Below are 23,253 nucleotides of genomic sequence, written 5' to 3' on the forward strand. Positions count from 1 at the left end.
TTTTAAAAGTCATTTTTAAAAAGAGAGAGGGAAATGAAATCTGAAAATTGTTTAATAGACATGATTATACTTATAGTATAAGCATTTGTAACTTTGCAGATACTTAGTAGAAATACATGTGTTTTCAGATCGTGCCCGTGTATTGGGAGGTTTGCCAGATGTGGTCACCATACAGGAAGGCAAGGTATGTCACAGAACACCAAGCACTGTGCTAAGCACTGGGAATTCAAATACAAGCAAAAAAAAGACAGTCCCTGTCCTCAAAAAGCTTACTTTCTAACGGGGGAAGACAACACATGAAAGAGAGTTGAAAACAGGTGGGGGAATGGGGAAAGGTGTGCACAAGGACATGGTGTTTACATTGGAAAGTGAGTCAGGAGCTGAGCCAGGAGAAAAATCAATAATCAATAATCAATAAACATTTATGAAGCATCTGCTATGTGCCAGTCTCTGGGTTAAGCACTGAGGACACAAAAAGAGGCAAAAGACAGTACCTGTACCTGTCTTCAAGGACCTTACAATCTAATGAGGAGCTTACAGGTTAGCCAACTTGGGCCCTTCCCCAAAATAGAGGCCCTGGGATGAATTCACCAATGGGAGAAGGGGACCCATGAGGAAAAGCTGTGTTCCCAGGGGAGGAGGCCCTAGGAGCTGAGGGAAATTCTAGAGTCAGACAGCAACTATAGGACAGTTTTTAAGTCCTGCCCATTTCTACCTCTTAACTATTTTTCAGATCCAACCCCCACTATATATCTCCACTGTTACCATTCTCCTATAGGTAACCACTTGTACTAGTGCAGTAACCTTGTAAAGGGTCCCCTCCCCCCAACAATCTCCACCTCAATCCATCCCTCACACCACTGCAAGATGAATCTTCTTTATGTGCATGTCACCCCTCTGTTCAAAAACATTCAGTGTTTCCTCTCTCTCACCTCTTGGTCCAGACTTGGGATTTCATCAGTTTAGGGAACTCCTTCCACCAGTGCAAAGCCACAACTTTTCATAACATATGGTCTTAGACTGTAGCCTGGAGCATTGAAAAGTGACTTCCTGTATATCACACAGTATGTGTCAGGGATAGGTCTTGAACCTGAGTTTTTCTGACTCCAAGGCCAGATCTCTATCCACTATTCTGTGCCTATTCAATGATACTGAAGTTGTATTTGAAACTGAGGTGGGCTTACAATAAAGGTGGGATACAATTTAAAAAAAAAAAAACAGATGCTGGTCTCAAGGAATTCACAGTCTAAGATGGGGAGACAATGTGTAAACCACTGTGCACAAACATGCTATATATAGGCTAAATTGGAGATAATCAAAATAGAGAAGGCACCAGGATTAAGAAGGAATAAGAAAGCTTTCCTGTATAAGGAAGAATTTTAACTGGGACTAGAAGAAAGAGAGGGAAGCCAGGATGTAGAGATGTTTAGGCTTTTTACAAGTTTATCATCAAATCAAAGAACACGCATCTTTGACCACATACACCTCTATGTGTGTGTCACTAAAATCAAAATTAACAAGGCCATCCCTGGTGCTTCTGGAAACTCTTTCCCATATCAATAGAAACACCTTAAGGACAATCAAGACAGCACTATGACATATAATTTGTAATAATATGATTATAATAATAATCTATAATGATTATAATAATAATTTATAATATGACACATAACAATTTAAAATAAGGCAAATTAAACATTCTAGTGTGATGGAGGTTTGATATAGTAGCTAGTCTCTCCATAGGTGAAAAAAGATCAAAGGTTTTTTCAGCCCAATCTAATTCAATACAAACCAACAAGCATTTATTAAGTACTGATTGTGTATAATGCACAGTACTGGACACTAGGGATATGAAAAGAAAATGGAAAATAGCCTTTACCCTCAAAGAAGCTCTTTTGTCTTTGATTTAGGACATTGGTAAGAAAAGTGATGGAATAGAATTTGAAATGTTAGACATAGTGATTTTTTCATCTAAGAGATTGGTCTTTTTGATCTGGTCTAAATTTTCTGAACCCAATTGGGAGATCAGGGCTCTAATCCTGATTCTGGTACTTAGTACAAATTACTTAACCTCTCTGGTCCTCAGTTTCCTCATCTGTAAAATGGGGACAAGGGTGGACTAAGTGACCTTTAAGGCTTCTATCCACTCAAAATCCTAGGATACAATGTAGCAACAGACCTATTTTGATACAGGTGGCTAGCAATAAATAGGAAATGTTCTATTTAGAAAGAATCTTGCCAGGACAGCCTTGTCACTTCCACAGATTGAGTGGAACTTGGGGAAAAGTAGAAAACAAAGGAAAACAAATTTGAAAATAAGTTAGTTTGTCCAAAGCAGCTGCCTGCCATTCAGAAAATATGATGAAAAAATACAGAGGGGGTGATGGTGGCAATGAGATTTCGCTACTGTGGCAGAATTAGAATTTTACATTACAGCAAATGTGATCAGTTGGCATTTATGAAAGAAAGGGTGATGAGTATGAGTCGAAGGAGCCATCCTTCCTTGTGACATTTGAAGCTAATGATAACCTTTAGTCTCCAAATCTTCCACAGTCAGATTTCAGTCCTCAAGAACCCAATTTGTTTAGTGGATTCTTAGGGTGAAAAGTTTAACTCAAAAACAAATCCGGCACTCAGACAAGTACTTAGCAGCCAACAACCACTGGTCCACAATGTCTACACTTACCTTTCCCATCTGACCATGCCAGAGGACTCAATGGATTATTCTGGAAATTATTATTTAACTAAGATTATCTTCTCTTTCATTGCCTTCTCTCCTCCATCGACTGGCTTTTTTAGGCTTTGAATCTTACTTGCAATCTGTGGGGTGATCCCAGTCCTGAGATCTCCTGGCTGAAGAATGAAAAGGCATTGGCCTCAGATGAGCATTGCATCCTGAAGCTAGAAGCTGGGAAAACGGCCTACTTCACCATTACTGCAGTCCAGACGAACGACTCTGGGAAGTACAGCCTGGTGGTGAAAAACAAATACGGCTCGGAGACAAGTGACTTTACTGTCAGTGTGTTCCTCCCTGAGGAAGAGACAGCAAAAGCTGCCTCTGAGACCTCAAAACAGACTAAGAAGACAAAGTAAACTTTAGACTAAGGAAGAAAGGTATATGACTGAAGATGAGATGGCCCATGATAGGTGGAATGCAAGTGGTTTGAGTCGAAGATAAGCAGCAGTCTTTGTACTGTCCACTGAGTTCTTATGTTAGCGCTGCCCCTGCAGGCATAATTGTAAACTCTCCCCTGTGTCTGAGAAACCTACTGACAAGGGTCATCCTCACAGTTTTTCTTCACATAATACAATTTCCTAAGCAGATGACATAGGAAATAAATAGCAAGATATAGTTTTAAGGAAAGAACAAGATGAGCTTGTTGGGAAGAAAAGCCAGGGTCAAAGAGATGCTTTCTAGAGCATTAGAGTAGCTGGAGAGAGTCATTAGCAGAGAAGGTCTTAGAGAGTGCCATTAGAACATAGCATAGCATAGCGTGGCTCACTGAGATAAGGTGTTGAACCAACTGGTGTTTTCGATGTGTGGCCTTAATAGAGATTTGTAAGTTGTGTCAATACCGTTTTGATGTTGAAACCTCCTTCTCATTGACAAATAAAGGCTCATGTACCTTTCTTTTTAACCATTAATTTGTTTCCCTGATTCTTGAAATATTAGTTCTTAGTTTTGTTGGCCGTGACATAACTTATCCAACGTAGTCTCTTTTATAAAAATTCATTCTTCAAGACTTTTAATGATATAGTAACACTCTTTATAATTGTTCTCATGAGGTTTATACAGGTAAAGGCAGTGTCTTTGAGAAATAACTAATTCCATCATTTGCAGGCAAATGCAAGGAGCAGAAATGGCCAATCACCACACAATTGATCTACTTACCACACTGTCAAACTCATTCACTTGATAAGGCATCTATAATAATTGAACCGCAATGTAGACAATGAGGTCATTTTGGTCATTTTAATAGACAAATTGTATCCACTTTGCTATAATCATCAGATCAGAGAAGGAACTTCAGCTGTTTCTGGAGGGAAAAAATATTCCAAACAGTGGAATGACTGGTTAACATCACACTGCTCTGCCTGGGAGTCAGAAAACAGAACTGAGGCCTAGTTCCATTGGGTGTTAGTTAAATGACCTTGGACAAATTACTTATTCTCTGAATTTCAGGGACCTGATGTTATGAAAAACAGCAATAATATCTGTACTTAACAACTTATATCTAAATAGCACTTTAGGATTTGAAATGTGTTTCACTTACAAGGACCCTGTGAAGTAGGTAATGCAAGTATTATGTGAATACTGGAAAGATCTGTGATTTACTCAGCCTAGAGAGCTCCCTGTTTGGAACTGCCTGCCTCAAGGCAGATTTCAACTCCCCTCTGACTTGGTATGTAAGTACTAGAAAGTTGCCTGAAGTACTTAGAGATTAAATCACTTGTTTAGGTTTTCGGATCTAGTAAATTTCAAAGACTGAATATGGGCTCATGTCTTATCGATTCCAAGCTCAGGCCCTTATCTACGACACCATGCTACCCATAAAGCAGGTAGTTGGGTGGCACAGTGGATACAGCCAAACCTAGAGTCAGAAAGACCTGAATTGAAATCTGGCTTCAGATCCTTACTAGCTGTGTGACCCTGGGCAAGTCACTTAACCCTGTTTGCCTCAGTTTCCTCCTCTATAAAATGAGCTGGAGAAGGAAATGGCACAGCACTCTAGTGTTTTTGCCAAGGAAACCCCAAATGGGGTCATAAGGAGTCGGACGTGACTGAACAACAAAAACCCATAATGTAAGTGTTATCATCCCTTAGTTTTCATCATCTGTAAAGTGGGGATAATAATAGTAGAAGAATTATGATCCCCATTTTACAGATGAAGAAGCTGGGGCTCATAGAGGTCATATATGTAGGAAGAGTCAGGGCTTGAGCTTAACCCCAAGTTAATTAACAAAGTCCAATGCTCTATACTATGTTGCTTTTATTAATAGCTAACATTTAGCCTTTTACATGGCACAACTTTCCTCTCAGGGTTGTTGTAAACCTCAAGTGAAATGTTTGCCTTGTGCTTTGTAATTATAAAGCCCTATATAAAAAAAAAATTTTTTTTTTAAACCCCGTGTTGTAGGCATTGCACTGTGGTGTGTTGGATAAAGTACAAGAATGGAAGTTGGGAGACTTAGGATCTTAGCTTGGCCAGTAATTTGCTCTGTGACCCTGAGCAAAGTAGCTTACCTTTCTTAGCTTCAGTTATATCATCTGTAAAATGAAGACCTTAGTTTAGATCTCTGCTATGTTTCTTTCCTATTCAAACATTCTACAAGGTATATAGAACCAACGTAAGGCTGTGGTATAAGATTCACAGGTTAAAGGACACACCGAATGGCCCCTGAATTGCAGAGCAGACCATGACAATGTCCCACCTGCAGTGCCAAGGCTATGAGGTGTTTGGGGACCCTTCTGCTTGGGGATGTGCAATTTAAACTCACAACATAGAAGATCTCATCCTTTTCCATTCTCCTCTCTTTCCATTTCAAAGAGTACTCACTAAGTAGAAATCTGTCAACAATATTAATTAAAAATAAAAATAATTTGACCTAACTTGAAGTGGTAGTACTTATTGTGTTCCTCAGGATTAAGAAGGAAATTATTCTGGCCTATAGGTCATAATCAGGTATCTGTTCAACACTAGTTGTCTTTCTAACCCATGACTCATTCCTGAAGGAGCTTGCCAATCAGGTATTTTAATCACTGATGCTCATACACACTCAACCATTTCTGGAAGTTAATGATCATTTGCACCTTGCCTCAAATAAAGAAAAGAACGGAACAGAACCTAGAAATAGTAGTGAGCTGTGTCACAGCAGTATGCTGGTAAATATTTAAACCACCAGCTCTCCAGGAGAAAAAATATATGTAAGACCCACTTTTAAACTTAATCTTCATTTTAAACATTTATTCCATCACTTTCTTAGGTCTAGATAACCATAAAAACAATAAATCAAGGCCTGACTCTTAGCAATGATATTCGAGGTATAAATGCTCATACTTGAACATTTTATAATTGACTCTACATAGATCCAACATACCCCTGTGTGCATCCCTTCAATTAATTATGCTCAGCATACAAAATTTTTGCAAATTTTACAAGAGACAGGTAAAAAATATTTACTTACTCTTTGTAGAAACATAGTTTATAACACCTTTGTGATGCAGAAGGATCAGTGGATTACATTCAAGTCAAGGCAAAATTTGATTTTGTGAGTCCATAGAAGTGAACTACTTCACATTATTCATGCACCTACTTGAATCATAGATTTAGAATGAGGAGGGATCTTTAAGATCATCTAATCCAACCCCTTCATTTTATAGACAACCAAAGCCCTATTATGACATCAATTAGTTATAAGAATTAACATCCCAAATCCAGCCTCAGACCAAACACTTGACATTTACTAGCTGTGTGACCCTGGGCAAGTCACTTAACCCCAATTGCCTAGGGGGGAAAAAAAAAGAGAGAGAGAATTAACATCCCATTTTCATATCTCATTTAGTTTCATTCATTGGCAGCATAACAGTGGATATAAAATCAGCCTTGGTGCCATAGAAGCCCTAGGTTCAAATCCTGCTTCTGAATTATATTGGCTATGTGACCCTGGACAAGTCACCTGACCCTTTCAGTGCTCTAGGCAACTCTCTAAGACTATGAGTTTCATAGAAGGTGCTGACCTACATTGGTAAAAGGAGTTTCCTCCTTGAGGAGTTCCACAGGTCAACAAAATCACAAGTCCAGCGCCCATTCTTATTTCACATAAAGAGGTATTCCATCATCATCATCAAGATGCCATGGAAGGCTGAAAAACAGATTTTATCAAAAATTATAGATAGGGAGAGTGGGGAAAATATGTTACTCTATATGCAAAATTTCCCCAAAATTATTGTTGAAATAGTAGATGAAGAAAAGGGTTGTTAATAGTTGATAGTTGGTCAGCCACTCAACTTATGTTCTAGATGAGTCTATCTTTATATGTGAAGGAAGAACTAAGAGGTAAATGTCCACTCTTATCCAGAATCCTCAAACTGCTGTATTTCATCTACTTTTTAAAAAATATCTTCAGGATTTGGCACCTGCTGGCCATAATTTAAGATGGATGTGGAGGACTGTAAGTTCCATTAGTAAGTGTCAGGCACTGTGCTAAGTGTGGGGGATACAACAAAAGGCAAAAACCAGCTCTGCTGTCAGGGAGCTCACAGTCCTATGGAGGAAACAACATGTAACACCTCTGAACAAATGAGATCTAATGAGATCCACCCAGGATAAGCTGGAAATAACCAAGAGAGGGAAGGCACCAGCACTAAGGACTGGGAAAGGTGGTAGAAGGTGGGACTTTGCTAGGACCTGAAGGAAGCCAGAGAAGCCAGGGGGCCCGGGAGGAGGCAATGAGGAAGGAGAGAATTTCCAGTATGAAGGAATATCCAGTGAAAATGCACACAATAGGAGGAATGTCTAATGATGAATTGTTAGGCTCTTGGGGGGGCTACGGAGAAGGAGGTGTCTTGAAATTTTAGTTTATTGGGTTTTTTCCATAAAATTGCTATTCTCATCCATATCTAATGGCTAAAGTAGATTTAGAAACAGAATGAAACAGAATATATGGTGGGGGGAGGGGTATGTAGCAAGAGAGTTCTGGCTTTGAAGTCAGAAGACCTGGGTTCATATTCTGGCTATGACACTGCCTGTGTGACTGGTCGTAGGCAAGATGCTGAACTTCTCTGGGCCTCAGTTTCCTAATTTGTAAAGTGAGGAATTTGGACTATTTGGCCTCTGAGTGAGGTCCTTTCCAGCTCTGTGATTCTAGTTCTGGGATCACTATTGATTTTCTATGTGATCCCAAACATTAATGTTTACTTCCCTATGCCCCAGATTCTTCCCTTATGAAATGGAAACATTAATATTTAACACATAGTCCACCAAACTGACTTGATTTTGAAAAGTAAGATTCTGGAGTATGGGATAAGAGGCAGAAAGTGATGCCACGGTAGGCCTTGGGTAGTACTAAATGTGTTGGAGAAAGAGAGATATGGAAACCAGAGATAAGGAATCAAATTATCAATTGCCTTAGCGTTAGTTGCCTTTAGAATTAAAGTTCTCTCAGTTTTAGGGGAATGTGCAATATAAAAGGTACACAAATACAGAGAAATATATAACATATTATACAATCAATCAATAAGTATTTATTAGGCATCAACTGGGTGCTAGAAAGGATTCTAAAAGATGAAGAGGGAGTACATTCCTGGCATAGAGCACAGCTAGTGAAAAGGCTCTGAGATGAGAGATGACTGTCATTTGTGATAAAGAGCCAGAAAGTCATTTTGACTGGATCTTACCGTGCTTGAAGAAGAGTAATTGATAAGGCAGATACATTCAACTGTGAAAACATCAAGCCAGCATTAAATACAGAAATCATATATACCATACCTAGGCATAGATGCAGATGATTTTCTGAGGATTGCTAGTGTGAACTATTTGTCTCCTAAGCACAACTATGCTTTGTTTCGCTGAATGAATGATTTCATCAGTAATGGGTACTCCATTCTCTGATGCAAATTGAAAGCCATGCCTTCTCCTGTGGGATTCTTGTCCAGGCTTTCCCCATAGAGGATCTAGATTCCTCTTATATCTCAGGGCACCAGTATGTTTGTTGTTTCTCATTCTTGTTATGACTCATTCTCCACTCAAATATATCCTTGACTATTTCTTTAAAGCCTTCTCTCAAATCTGTTACCATGGGTCCCAGCATACATCTTTAAGTGGGTCATTTTATTAGAATCATTTTAATTCTTCTGACATCGTGGCTTCCTCTGATTCGCAGACTTAATGCACCAATAAGAAAATACTGGCATAAAAGGGTGGGGGCAGAGTTTGCAGCAAAAAACAATTCAATTCTACAAACATTTAAGTGTTTGCAATGTGCCAGGCCCTGTACTAAGCCCCAGGAATATGAAGAAACAAAACACAGTTCTTGCCATCAGAGGGCTTACCTTCTCCTTAGGGAGATAGGAGGAGCACGCAGATGAATAATACGTTAATATGTGGCATGCTGGGAAGGGCAAAGAGAGAAGGGAAGGAAGCAAGCATTTATTATTTACTATATGACAGCACTGTGCTAAGCACTTTACACATTTTAGGGAAAATCCAGACAAGAATTCTGTAGGAAAATTTGAGAAAGGAGAATCATTGAAAGTGTCTACCATTTTCCTAAATATAATCCAGACCAATCTTCTCCACCTACTCAATTCTGAGTGCAGATAGTTATCCATTTTCATTGTCTCTCTAACACATAAATATTGATGAGCTAATTTAACCCATTATTCATCCAGCCAAACCTGGCCATGTAGATGTTTTTCATCAAGTTTATTTTCTGCTGTGAATGGCTGGACCAATCTCTTTTGTGTTAACTATGGATTTCTCCAAGGAGGTTTTGGAGTTTTCCTGGACATTATCATTGTAAATAGCAGCAGAGGAGCTCATCATCTTTTGTCTTTATGCAAAATATCTTCCACCAACAATTGACAAACAGGTACAGCAAATACATTACATTATCTCCCTGTTTAATTCCTTGCTTGGTATCAATACTTGATGGATCATTGCCTGTCACAGTTGTGCAGATTTTGAAACGTTTTTCTGAGGAGGATGTTCTGAGCCAAATTCTTTCTAGAAATAAATTAACAACAAACACAGCAGGATTTTACACTCCCAAGATCTCAGCATCAATTGTGTGACTATAAGGATATGGTCTTCTGTTAAAAAACAACAACAACAACAACAACAAAAACAACAACAACAACAACAACAAAGAAGTCTACCTTTTGGCTGTAAATGGATCCAACCATTCCGAATGGAATGGAATTTTAAGAGAAAAATTGCTAAACTGCCTGTATCCTTTGATTGAGAAATCCCATTGCAAGGCATATGCCTCAACAAAGTCAATGATGGATTTTAGAAAGGTCTCTAATATAATGAAATATTCGTAACAGCACTATTTATGAGAGCAATAACCTAGAAACAAATTATATGCCCAATGATTAAAGGGATAACTGGAAAAAAAAACTGTGGTGTATGAACTTAGTGGAATATCATTTGCCATAAGAAACAACAAATCTGAAGAATTCATGGAAACATAGGAAGACTCATAGGAACCAAAACAGAATGAAGAAAGTAGAAACCCAAGAAAAATTTATACAATGACTACAATCATGAAATTGGAAAAAATATTGAAAGGCAGTGAAAATCAGGTAAAATACAATAAATAATTTTGGTTCCAAATGATTAAAGTTAAAGCACATATCCTTTCTACACAAGTGAAAATAGCATGTACCACCTTTTACAATCACTATATTATGCAGTTGTAACCCATTTTTTGGTGGAAAAGTAGTATAGTATGTATGTTGGGAACGACATTTGTTGGTAAGTGAATATGTAAAATCAAAAGGTATTAATTTACAAAAAGGGAAAAAAGCTTCTCTTTTCTCTTCTCATATTTTCATTAAAGATATCTACAATGTCCACATTGATTGTTATTAATTTTAAAGCAATGAAAAAGCGGGCATATGGGTTAGTAGTTGCTGGTGACTTCGCAGTAGCCTTTTTTGTTTTCTGTTTTGTAAAAGCACCACCTTTAATCTTTTTCCAATCTTCTTAAACCATCCCCTCTTTGTTCTGTCTCAAAAATTGATCCCTACATGTCTTTAGAAATTGAAATACCTCCTAAAATAAATTTTCTTCAGTTTGGATTTAGTCAAGTTTAGCCAGTCTTTAATATATTTTATATATTGTTTTTAATATATAAATATTATATAATATATGATATATAAATATAATATATAATATAAATATTATATAATATACAAATATTAATATCTTCTTTAACATGTCATTGTAAATGCTATTGCCATTTTTTCCATATAATGCTTTAGGTAAAGAAGTGGTAGAATCCAAATGATGTGGTTTCTACTATTACTGCTGATGAAAATAGATAACTACAGAAATGCTGGCTTATCTATTTCATTTTGCATCCTTTGGTTGCTCTTAGGTGTTTATCTATAAATGCTCTTGAGATAATCTGGTTCTTAGCTGAATCTCCATCCAAACCCTCTAAAGGCTCATTTTCTTCCTGTTTTTTTTAAAGTGATACTTCCTGTAATCTTCCTTTTTTTCTCCTCAATGGTCTTTTATAAAGGATCCACTATCTAAACTGGTGTTGCTTTGGGCTGCCAAGTCTTTCAGACTGATAAAAGAGCATATCCATGATTAAGTGTTAAGGAAATTAAGTATTTCCCACCTAATGTAGTTTCTAGGCTATTTGAATTTTTCCATGCTACAGTAATTACCTGGCATTTGTATTGTCTAGTTCCCATTTCTTGGAATCTAAACAGAGCAAACTAGAATAGCTATAATTGTAAATTATGACTTCTCTTTCTTATCTTTTCTCTTAATCTGGTGTTTACTTTTACCTGTGTTCAACCAATTGATGATTTGACTGTACACAAATTTTCTGGAGTGACTGCTTACAGCTGTAACCAGTTAGTTTCTGTCTGTTAAGATAATATATTTTTTAGTGTGCCACATGCATTCCAATTATTTTCTTAAAGAAACTATTCATTGTATGTACGTGATGCTTCTTAGTTTGCAAACCTTGTGATCTTTTAATTGACTGATCCTGAATAATTTTTCAGCATAATTTTTGCTGTCTTCCCTTGCACCTACATTTCCACAATGAAATCACTGATAATAAAAATGTTTATAAATGCACACATTCATGTAACACTCTAAGGTTTACAAAGTGTTCTCAGGACAGGATCTATGAGTAATAAAAATAATATCATCCATATTTTGCCAATGTGGAAATTGAAGGTCAGAAAGATTTATTGACTTGATCCAGTCACACAGTAAGAATCAGAACTAGGAATTGAAACCAAGTGTCCTGACCAGAAACAAATACTGCTGAATATCAAAATACTTGCTTGTAACCCAAGGTTCACTTATTTGCATAAATCTCTCCTCCATGGGTGAACAGCGATAACGCAAATAGACTCGAGTCCCAGCTTAGATGTTGATATAGTTTGGAGTATCTTGTCAAGTTCTTCATTGATTTCCTCCACTTCTTCCTTCTATGAGACAGATGTCAGCACATATCTTATAATTATCTTCATGATAGTTTGTTTGATTTCCCACCTAGTGAGTGTTGAAAGGCAGGAAGGCCAAGTGTCACATCATTCTAGCTGTCTCTGGGCACATATTTGAGCCAACTTTGCCAACTTCTTTATTTACCTCTTAAGAACAATATGTGAAGATGGCAGAGTACAGGAAGCAATCTAGTTGAATTCTCCCAAAATTCCCCTCCAAACAACTTTAACATAACTCCTTAAGTCAAATTTTAGAGTGGCAGAGCCAATAAAAGGTCAGAGTGAGGTATTTTACCAGCATAAGACAACTTAGATTGGCAGGAGAGGTCTGCAACACCAAGGCAGCACCAGATAGAGTGTGGCATGCATGGTAACACCAGTGGTGAGTCTTGGAGGCAGATGCCACAGCCATAGCAGCAACTGGAACTTTGGAAGCTCTCAACCCAGAGACAGTAGAGGGACTGGACAACTGGTCAAAAAGAGATTGCCGGGGACCCTTTGCTGGCACTGAGTGCAGCTGGCACTGATTGGCAACTCTATGGCTCATGTGCAGTTCTGGGTCACTGTTCTAGGGTGAAAAAGAGCACTTCTTGTTAGTCACAAGGGAGCAGGGACCCTGGTTACACTTCCAAGGCCAAGAGAAGAGCCAGTGCTTGGGGCCAGGGGCCTTTTGTAGGTAAAGACCAGATCATAGACCAGGAGACCACACTTTTTCCCAGATCACTCTACCCTGGAAGTACTGAAAATGGGAAGACCCCCAGAATAACAGCAGCACAAAAAAAGCCTGAAGCTTGGGACAGTGCTTCCCCACCCCCAAGTAAGCAGATCTCAACTTTAACAAGAAGTTCAAAGTTAAGAAATAGGCTGGAAAAATAAGCAAAGAACAAAAAAAGAGCTTGACCATTAAAAGCTACTATGGTGGCAGGGAAGACCAAGTTACAAACTCAGAAGATGACAACAATGTGAAGATAGATAAAAGCCTCAAGGAAAAATGTTAATTGGATCAAAACCCAGTAAGAATTCCTGGAGGAGTTAAAGAAAGAAATGAGTGGTAAAGGAAAAATTGGGAAAAGAAATGAGAGTGACAAGAAAATTGTGAAAAGAGAAATAACAGCTTGGTAAAAGAAGCACAGAAAAATACTGCAGAAAATAACACCTTAAAAAAACAGAATTGGGCTAATGGTAAAAGAGGTACAAAAGTTCACGGAAGAAAAGAACTCTTTAACAAGCACAATAGACCAAATGGAAAAGAAGACACAAAAGCTCACTAAAGAAAATGATTCCTTAAAAATTAGAATTGGGCAATTGGAAGCTAATCACTTCATGAGGCATCAAGAAACAATAAAAACAAAATCATAGAATGAGAAAATAAAAGAAAATATGAAATATCTCATTGGAAAAACAACTGACCTGGAATACAGATTGAGGACAGATAATGCAAAAGAATTATGGGAAACCTGAAAGCCATGATGAAAAAAAATAGAGCCTAGAAATCATATTCCAAGAAATTATAAAGGAAAGCTGCCCTGATATCTTAGATCCAGAGATAAAAAAGAAATTGAAATAATCTACCCATCACCTCCTGAAAGAGATCCCAAAATGAAACTCCCAGGAATATTATAGCCAAATTCCAAGATCCCAGTTTCAAGGAGAAAATATTGCAAGATTCCAGAAAGAAACAATTAAATATCATGAAGCCAGTCAGGATCACAAAAATTTTAGCAGCTTCCATGTTAAAAGAGTGAAGGGCTTGCAATATGATATTCTGGAAGGAAAGGAGCTAGGATTACACCCAAGAATAACCTATCCAGCAAAACTGAGTATAATCCTTCAGGGGAGGGGCAAAAGATATTTAAAGAAATAGAAAACTTTCAAGCATTCCTGATGAAAAGGCTAGAGCTGAATAGAAAATTTGACATTCAAACACAAGACTCGAGAAGCATAAAAAGGTAAACATGAATGAATAATAATAAGGGACTCAATAAAGTTAAATTGTTTACAATCCTATATGGGAAGATGATATATGTAACTCCTAACAAATTTATCATTATTAGGGCAGTTAGAAGGAGTCTACATAGACAGAAGACATGAACATAAGTTGACTATGTTGGAATGCTCTCCAAAAAAAAAAAAAAAGGAAAAAGGAAAAGGAAAAAAAAAGGAAAAAGAGGGATGCATTGGGAAAAGGAGAAAGGGAGAGGTAGAGTAGGGAAAAAGTCCTCACATAAAAGAGGCACACCAGGAAGATCTTTTATAGTGGAGGGGAAATTAGGGAGGAGGATGGTGGACAATGCTCGAAGCTCACTTTCATTGGAATTGGTTCAAAGGGGCAAGAATATACATACACACTTAGTTGGATATATAAATCTATCTTATCAATAGGGAAATAGAAGGAAAGGAGGATAATAAATATGGGGACTGGGGAGAAAGAAATTATATAAGAGGGCAAATTAAGGGAGGCAGTGGTCAGAAGCAAACAGACTTTTGAGGAGGTACGAGAGAGAGAGAGAGAGAGAGAGAGAGAGAGAGAGAGAGGGAGAGAGGGAGAGAGAGAGAGAGAGAGAGAGGATAAACAAAAGGAAATAAAATGAAAGGAAATACACAGTAATCATAACTGTGAACGTGAATGGGATAAGTTCACCCATAAAAAGGAAGTGGATAGCAGAATGAATTAGAAACCAGAATCCAAGGGACACACTTGAAATGGAAGGACACACCCAAAGTTAAAATAAAAGGCTAAAGCAGAATCTATTATACTTCAGCTGAAGTAAAAAAGGCAGGGGTAGCAATCATGACCTCACACAAAGCAAAAGCAAAACAAGACCTAATTAAAAGAGATAATCAGAGAAATTTGTTGTTGTTATTGTCCTTCATTCTCAAAGAGGACTATTGATATCAGGAGGGTGATGTCTTGACTTCCAAGTGAATTGAATTTAAGTGAGGCAAAGCTGTGCAAACTCATCAGCCTCACTCTCTCCTCCAGAGTCATCAGAGTCCAATGGCAAAACAAAGGTCAAGACAACTGACAATGGCCCTAGATGTAGTAGGAGATGTTGGCTTTTTTAAGCTAAGGTCTTTCCCAGGTCTCAGTTTGTCTGAGGTAATGTCCATTCAGTAATTAAAGGCTAGATAAAAATTGAGGCAAAAGATGGCCTAGTTTGCCTTCCAATCAGGGAAACTGCATTTAGCTAAAAGGTACCATAGACAATGAAGTAACATCAAAAAAAATTTGTAGCAAGCTTCTTTGATAAAGTCCTCATTTCTCAAATATATAGAGAACTAAGTCAAATTTATAAAAAATGAGAGCCATTCCCTAATTGATAAATAGTCAAAGGATATGAATAGGCAGTTTTCAGAAGAAGAAATCAAAGCTATCTATAGTTATAATAGGAAATGCTCTAAATCACTATTGATTAGAGAAATGTAAATGAAAACAACTCTAAGGAATCCCTGTCACATCTATCAGAAATGACAAATGCTGGAGGAGATAAGGGAAAATAGGTACGCTAATAAACTGCTGGTGGAGTTGTGAAGTGTGAAGTTGTGAAGTCCAAACATTCTGGAGAACAATTTGGAACTCTGTCCAGAGGTCTATAAAATTCTGTGTACCCTTTGACTCAGCAATACCACTAATAGTCTGTATACTAAAGAGATCTAAGGAAAAAGAAAAAGGACCTGTATGCACAAAAAATATTTATGGCAGCTCTTTTTGTGGCAGCAAAGAATTGGAAATTGAGGGGATATTCTTCAATTGGGGAATGGCTGAATGAGTTGTGGCATATGATTGTGATAGAGTACTATAGTGCTATATGAAATAACAAATGGGGGTGGTTTCAGAAAAACACGGCAAGACCTATACAAACTAGTGCAAAGTGAAGGAAGAAGAACCAGAAGATCATTGTGCACAGTAATGGCAATGTTGTAATGATGATCAGCTGTGAAAGACTTGGCTATTCTGAACAATACAATGATCCAAGACAGTTCCAAAGGACTCATGATGAAAAAATGCTATCCACCTCCAGAAAGATAACTGATGAACTCTGAGTGCAAACTGAAGTATGATTTTCTCACTTTATTTTTTTTTGCAATATGGTTAATATGGAAATGTTTTACATGATTTCACATGTATAATTGATATCATTTGCTTGTCTTTACAGTGAGTGAGGGGACAAGTAGGAGGGAAGGAGAGAATTTAGAACTCAAAATTTTAAAAAGAAAAGAATGTTAAATAAATAATAAATGTGTTATTTTTTTAAAGAACAATGTGAATTTTCTCATTTCCCTATGGTATCATTTATATCTTGTCTTGGAAGGATAGCATTTAAGAACACAAGTTTACCTACACTGAAGACCTTCTTTGATACATTATCAAGTCAGATCAATAAATTTTTATTAAGTGCTTACAGTGCCAGGAACTGTGCTAATAAGCACTGGAAATACAGAGACAAAAAGAAAAATAGCCCCTATCATCAAGGAGCTTACATTCTAATGGATAACTGACAAGGAAGAATGTCATCCACCTCCAACCACCTTCAGTGATGGGCTGAAGAATGAAGCATTCGTTTTTAGACATGGTTAATGTAAGCATTTATTTTGCTTGACTATGTATATTTGTTGAAAATATTCTAAGAGGTTTTTCTGGCAGGATGAAAAGGAGAAAAAATAAATGCTTATTTAAAATAAAAATTAAATTGAAATTTAAAATTAACATTTATAAATATACTTGTATTTATATATTTACAAATATTTGTATATGTTCATATATAATTTATAAATAAAAGTTTAAAATTTTATTGAAAGGTTATGGTAGGAATTATCTTTATTATAGTAATCAGTATTATAAGTTTAAATACTGGAGTCCTAGATAAAACTTTGAAAACCCCTTTTCCTCTGTTAATAGTAAAAGAAAATCTCTACTCTCTTTTTTCCCTTATAGGGGCTCTCCTTAAAGAGTAGCCTTTGCCTTTGTAGCACAGCATTTCTTATAGTTGATTTAAAAAAAGCAAACTTGAAAGGTGATAGTTTTTTTCATGATCTCTTTAGATCTGAATAGTCTGAAATCATCAAGAGGAAAAAATAATAACTAGGAACATTTAAATAGCAGTTTATGGTTTGTAAAGCATTGTATACACATTATTTTGTTTAAGCCCCATAGTAATCCGATGAGGATGATACCTCTAGGTATTGTAATCCCCATTTTCAGGTTAAAAAACCAAGGCTTGGAGAGGATAAGCAAATTATCTATGGTCATGTAGCTACTAAGTGTCAAAGGCAGAATTCAAATAAGGTCTTCCTGATTCCAAATCCAGCACTCTATCCACTATGTCAGTGACCTCTCTAAGCAACTAAGAGTTTGGGTCACGAGAAAGAAGCAAAGAAGAAAACAAACATTTATTAAGTTCTTACTATGAACCAGGCATTCTTGGACATTCCAGGATGAACCAGGAGTAGAGGGTATATAGTTTTAAAGTCCAGGGGAAGTCAGAAACAGGGTCAGGAAAAGAAGTAAGTTTGGCCCAATAGTTAAAACACTTACCCTAAAATTCAAGAGATAATTTGGTTTCTCATCATAATGATGCAACTGTCTTAATTTGACTCCATCTCCACCCCATTTTCCCATCCATAAACAAGAAAGGTAAACACCATTCCATCCTCACCTTTCATTGACACCAATGAGAACAGAATCACTTAGAAAAATACATATTATCATTGGCAGCTTAGGAAAAAATTGCTCTGCGAAAATCAAGCAACTTTAATGGTTTACATTCTATTGGGAATAACTCCCTTATTTATACCTTTGATTACTTACAGGAAGGAGCTGTGTTAGGAGTGATGATATTCAGGTGGCAGTTTTGATTATTAGGAAATATCTGTTCCTGAATATTTATACAGATCACATGAATATTGCTTCGAAGGTCATGTTCTTGCCTCCCTGGGTGAAAAAGAGAAAAAAAAAGCTATAGCTTAAATTATTATATTCTATCTAAGCCCTTAGATATTTCAGTCAAGAAAACCTAAGGGACAGGATTGTTTTAAAACCATGAGTGCAAGAAACTACTGCTCCTGAAAAGACACCAGGTTCCCAAATTCCCTTTCCATGTCTGTAAGAACAGAGGTGTGGTTGATGATGACAGGGGACAAGAAGCAGGGGCAGATGGTGCCATTTGTATGGACAAAACAAACCAAGCGGGGGAAAAACCTCATAACTGAAGTAGTTTTCCATTGTCCGCACCAAAGCTTACCCGCTACTATGATTATGGAACCAACCCACAAGAGGCAAAGGAGCTCATTCCTTCATTGGGGCAATGAGCTTATTTCTCCACAGCAAAATCAGTGAGTGGGTTTTCCCAGCATTCCTCCCCCTCTTCTCTGGAACAGTTCACTTGGAGCACTGAGAAGAGGGACAGCGACCCTATTTGGTAAAAGGAGTATGCACTTGGAGTATGAATGGACATTGTACTGCATCTGGGCACACATCTGGATGTTTAGTTGTCTTCTAAGTACACGTTACTTTAGGTTCGGTCACAAATTGGTACGCTAATTGAACCATCATCACTGTCTTGGTAGTAGCTAGACATTATACAGCTTTTCCAAAACTGCTCTGTTCCCCAATCTATAGTTGAGCTTATAGAGAGTTTAGATTAATGGAAAACTATTATTATGCTTTCAGATTTTGACCCAGACCTCAGGGTTTTATGTATGTTGCCCTAAAAAGGAAGCTTTTTCTGCAAGACTCAAATGCTTTTGAAGAATCAGTAAGGTCATAGGTTTTGAACTCAAAGTGCCCTCAGAAGTCATTTATTCTAACCCCCTTATTTTGCAGATAAGGAAACTGAGGCCCAGTGAGTAACCTCACTGAGTTTCACTTTTCTGAGGTCACATAGACAATAGGTAACAGGGCCAAGCTTTGACCCTGGGTACTCTGCCTCCAAATTCAGTGTTCATCCCACTGGGCCACATTCAATCACACCATATTGTCAAGTGGTCCTATGATCTCCTCTATCCAGCATCTCCTACCAACAATACAGATCTCAACCCATCCAGTTACCACATACAGATTTAAAATGTTAAGAAATCCAATGAAATTTACAAATTATCATCAACTCAATTTTTATAAAAAAAAGTTAAATATTTAGCATAATATATTTTGTTAAAGATGAACTGGGCCCAGAATTAAATAGGAAGAGAGCAGGCTGGATTGCCTTTAGGAAATTGCCTGTGCTTTAAATGGCCACAAACTTCTCCCTGAAACAAGGGCTCAGCATTTTTGTTTTTTTTAGTTTTTAAATTTATTTTAAACTTTAATACAAAATAAGAAAAGAAAAAAATATTGCCATGTACACAGCAGCATATAAGAGAGGATTCAATATAAAGCCACAAATTCCCATTTCAAGAAAACCTATATAATGAATACTGTACATTATTTTCAAAGCTGCTTGTCTTTTCTTTGCTTCTTTGTATGTTTTTTTTTTGTCCTCTGCTGTGCCTGGACACAGGCCCCTCTCCCCAAAAAGGCTACAATTATGCCTAAATATATATTCTCACACACACACATACACACATGCATATGTATGTATTTATGTGTATATGCATATGCATATATACACATGCATATCTATAGACATAGATATCCATAAACCTACACATACACACATACATATATCTACATAGATATCCCTAAACATACACATATATACACATATACACTCAAAAGCACATACATAAGACTGCATTATGCTTGTCATCTGTTTCTCTGTAGGTGGATAGCATCTTCCTTCATAAGTCCAAAGTCTATCAATATTTTTCTAAATCTGCAAGCTCATTATTTCCTATACCACCACAATATTTCAACCCAATCACGTTCTATCTGGGATATTATCTATGAGATTTCCCCCCCCCAATTTTCTGCATTCCCTCTATTCTTGGTTACATAGATTTTATTTATATGGGAAATTTTAAAATTTAAAATAATAAAAATTATCCATTTTACACTTCAACACTGCTCACACCTTATAATACAGTTTAAGGTATGATACTGAGTTCCTTCACATCTCTTTCCCTTGATTTCCTTGAAGTTTCTGATCCTCTGCTCTTCCAAACAAAACCTGTTATTTTTTATGACTCAGTATGATAATTTTTTAGTAATTTAATTGGGATGGCATTACATAACTAGATTAGTTAGGTAAAATGGTCATTTTTATTATATTGGCTTTACCTACCCATGCACAATAAATATTACCTCAATTATTTAGGTCTAACTTTATGTAAAAGCTGCTTTGTGTTTATATTTGTACAATTTCTGTGTCTGTTTTGGCAGGTATACTCTCATTTTTTTTATACTGTTTAGTTATTTTATATGGTCTGAGGCTCACCCTTTTAGCATCGGTATTTTTCAGGCCATATGGCTGTAAGCCATTAAAATACTACAGTCTCTGAAAGAGTTCTTGATCAATCAAAGGACAGTGAAGAGGTGCATGGTGGGTGTAAGGCAGCGGCAATACTTACCAGTGAGGAATTGCACAAGGCGGCAGGGCACGGTGTAAAAGCTATCAGAAAAATGCAAGAACAGAAAAGGAGCTGGGATGATCATGTAACAACAAGCGATAACAAAGACGTGGAAAGAGCTTGTGCCCCACTGGGACCTATGCAATGACAAGAAATTTGGACGAAGCTCTCTTTTTATATATGTTGCTGGGGGGAGGGGGGAGGGAGGAGAAAGGAAGAGGTAGGGGGAGGAAGGAGAGAGAGAGACAAAGAGACAGAGACAGGGAAGGAGGGAGGGAGAGAGATAAAGAGGGAGGGAGAGGATTAGACACACAATGGATTCTTCTGGAGGACTTCTGGGAAGAAATTTTCAAGAGTTTCAGATGCGAGAGAAAAAGCATAGGCAAGAATCTGCACAATTGGCAGGTGAGCATACCTACACTGATAAGGTCATAGATCCATAGAGGAATTGGAATATTTTAAAGGCAACAAAGTAAAAACAAAATTAAATTAAAAATAAATTTCCAGCCTGGACCCTGTCCAGTGCCTGGGCCACAGAGACTGGGTTCTTGCTGCAACGACCAGATCTAGGACCAATCTTCAGACACCATGCCTGACCAAGAGCCAAGTGTAGACTCCGTATGAGTGTGCACAGTGATGTGCCAGTGGATGTTTAACAACTGGCTTTCCAAAAACAAAGGTATGTATGACACACTTTTAAGGTCATTCTGCATTGTTAACTGTTTTAGCCATCATTTCATAAAGTCTAGAGACAATAAACAAAACAATAAATCAAGCCTTTATTTGCAGTGTTTGCTGATTTCAGAGATATGTATGCTCAAACTGAAAATTTAACAATCGGCTCTTGGGACCCATTTTGAGCTGGCTCTAGCGCACTGTGGGTAGGCGTCTTCTGGATGTCTATTTCACCTTCATTCTTCTTCTTCTTCCAATTTTAGGATCAGGTAAAGGAACTGTTGCTGAGTGTGAACTCAGCCAGTCTCCTTGGGAAGACTTGTAGATTGTTTTAATTATTAGGAAGTTATTCTCAACATCAAGCTTAAATTAATCTCTTTGCTACCTCTGCCATTGTTCCAACCCAAGACCACACAGAACAAGTCTGTACCTCTTCTACGTGATGGCCTTTTAAATACTTGAAAACAGCCAGCAGGTCCCCTGCCCTAAGTATTCTCTTCTCTAGGCTAAAGCACTCTCGGTTCCTTCTAGTGATCTCATGACACAGACTCAGGGGTCTCCCCATATCCCACCCAGTTGGACACTCTCCACCTCATTAATGTCCTTCTCAAACTGTGGTTTCCAGGACTGAACACAATCCCCCAGATGAGGTCTGACTAGACAGAATCCAGTGAGACTATCCCTTCACTCTTTGTCCTCCAGCCATTCATGCCTTAACAAGCCTCAACTTGGGGTTCCTCTCAACATCTGGCTTTTCTGCTCCTATTCCTGGCTATCACTAGACAAAGTCACGCCATTACGTAGGATGGGTCCACTACAAATTCATGTCATTCTATCTCAATTGGACTCTTACTGATAGACAATAATCCTTTATTCTTCCTTAATTAAATGTCATAATCCAACTCATTCTCCCTGAGCCTTAACCTCTTCCAGGTCCAAACCTCTTCCCGGGCTGGGGAACCTGTAGCCTTGAGGCCATAGGTTCCCCAACCCTCTCAATCTCCCTCTGCCAATCCCTGCTACCACTCTCCTTGCCTTTTACTTTAGTGATGCAAGGAGTATAACAATTTTGGTTGCTAGCAGGAAGAAAAGGAAAGGTTACTAGCAACCCAGACCTAGCTGGTTTTTTTCAGGCTTGTACCAGAGTTGACTAGTATGGCAAGTACAGCCCAGATCAGGTTGAAAGAAATCCCTTCACTCCAGCTTCAGCCAGTCAGCTCACTAGAGTAGCCCTTCTTAAGCATTTAAATTTGTCCTTTGAACTCCTTTTCCTTTACTGCCATGGGGAAAGTGAGGTGGCATCTCAATCTAAACTCTTATATGAGGTAAAGTGAGAAAATTCCCTTCAACTCCTTTCATACCCTTAGGTTGCTAACCTTTTTGTTGTTGTCATTGTGTCCGATTCTTTGTGACCCCATGGATCATATTGTTCACAGTTTTTTCTTGGCAAAGATGCTGAAGTGGTTTGCCATTTCCTTCTCCAGTGCATTGAGGTTAAGTGACCAGCCCAGGATCAAATAGCTAGCACTATTTAACAAAACTGCAAAGAAACTGAGTATAGCTTTGGTGAGATTTGTTTCAGCTCCATCATGTGCCTATTTGCCATGCAAATCAACTCAAGAACAAGTTGGAATGGAGCCAGGTCAGGTTGGTAGAACCGGTAAGCTCTGCCCTACTTCTACCAGCAAACAAAATCACTGTACTAAATACATCAACAATTTTTTTTGATCTAAAGTGCTCCCTTTTTTCTAGTTCCTACCTCAAAACTCTTCTATTTTGCCCCTCACTTTTTCATGCTTTTCTCCAGACTCTGATGAAGAATCAGTCTTTCTTGCCAGATTCACTTCTCTACATGTACCCTTGCTCCCATCCTTTGA

At 37.7% G+C, this 23,253-nt stretch overlaps 1 protein-coding gene across 1 annotated transcript in view; it reads left to right on the forward strand.

Moving 5' to 3' along the window:
* LOC114053942 (myomesin-1-like) overlaps positions 1-3,645 on the forward strand; it is a 158,884-nt gene extending 155,239 nt beyond the window's left edge. Inside the window, exons 32-33 of the mRNA XM_027877082.1 lie at positions 129-184; positions 2,800-3,645. Coding sequence (XP_027732883.1) covers positions 129-184; positions 2,800-3,093 — 350 coding nt within the window. The 3' untranslated portion in view covers positions 3,094-3,645. The remainder of the gene's footprint in view (positions 1-128; positions 185-2,799) is intronic.
* Positions 3,646-23,253: the final 19,608 nt, after the last annotated feature.

Source organism: Vombatus ursinus, unplaced genomic scaffold (assembly GCF_900497805.2).
Source record: "Vombatus ursinus unplaced genomic scaffold, bare-nosed wombat genome assembly UNPS02014812.1, whole genome shotgun sequence".
NCBI classification, from domain to species: domain Eukaryota; kingdom Metazoa; phylum Chordata; class Mammalia; order Diprotodontia; family Vombatidae; genus Vombatus; species Vombatus ursinus.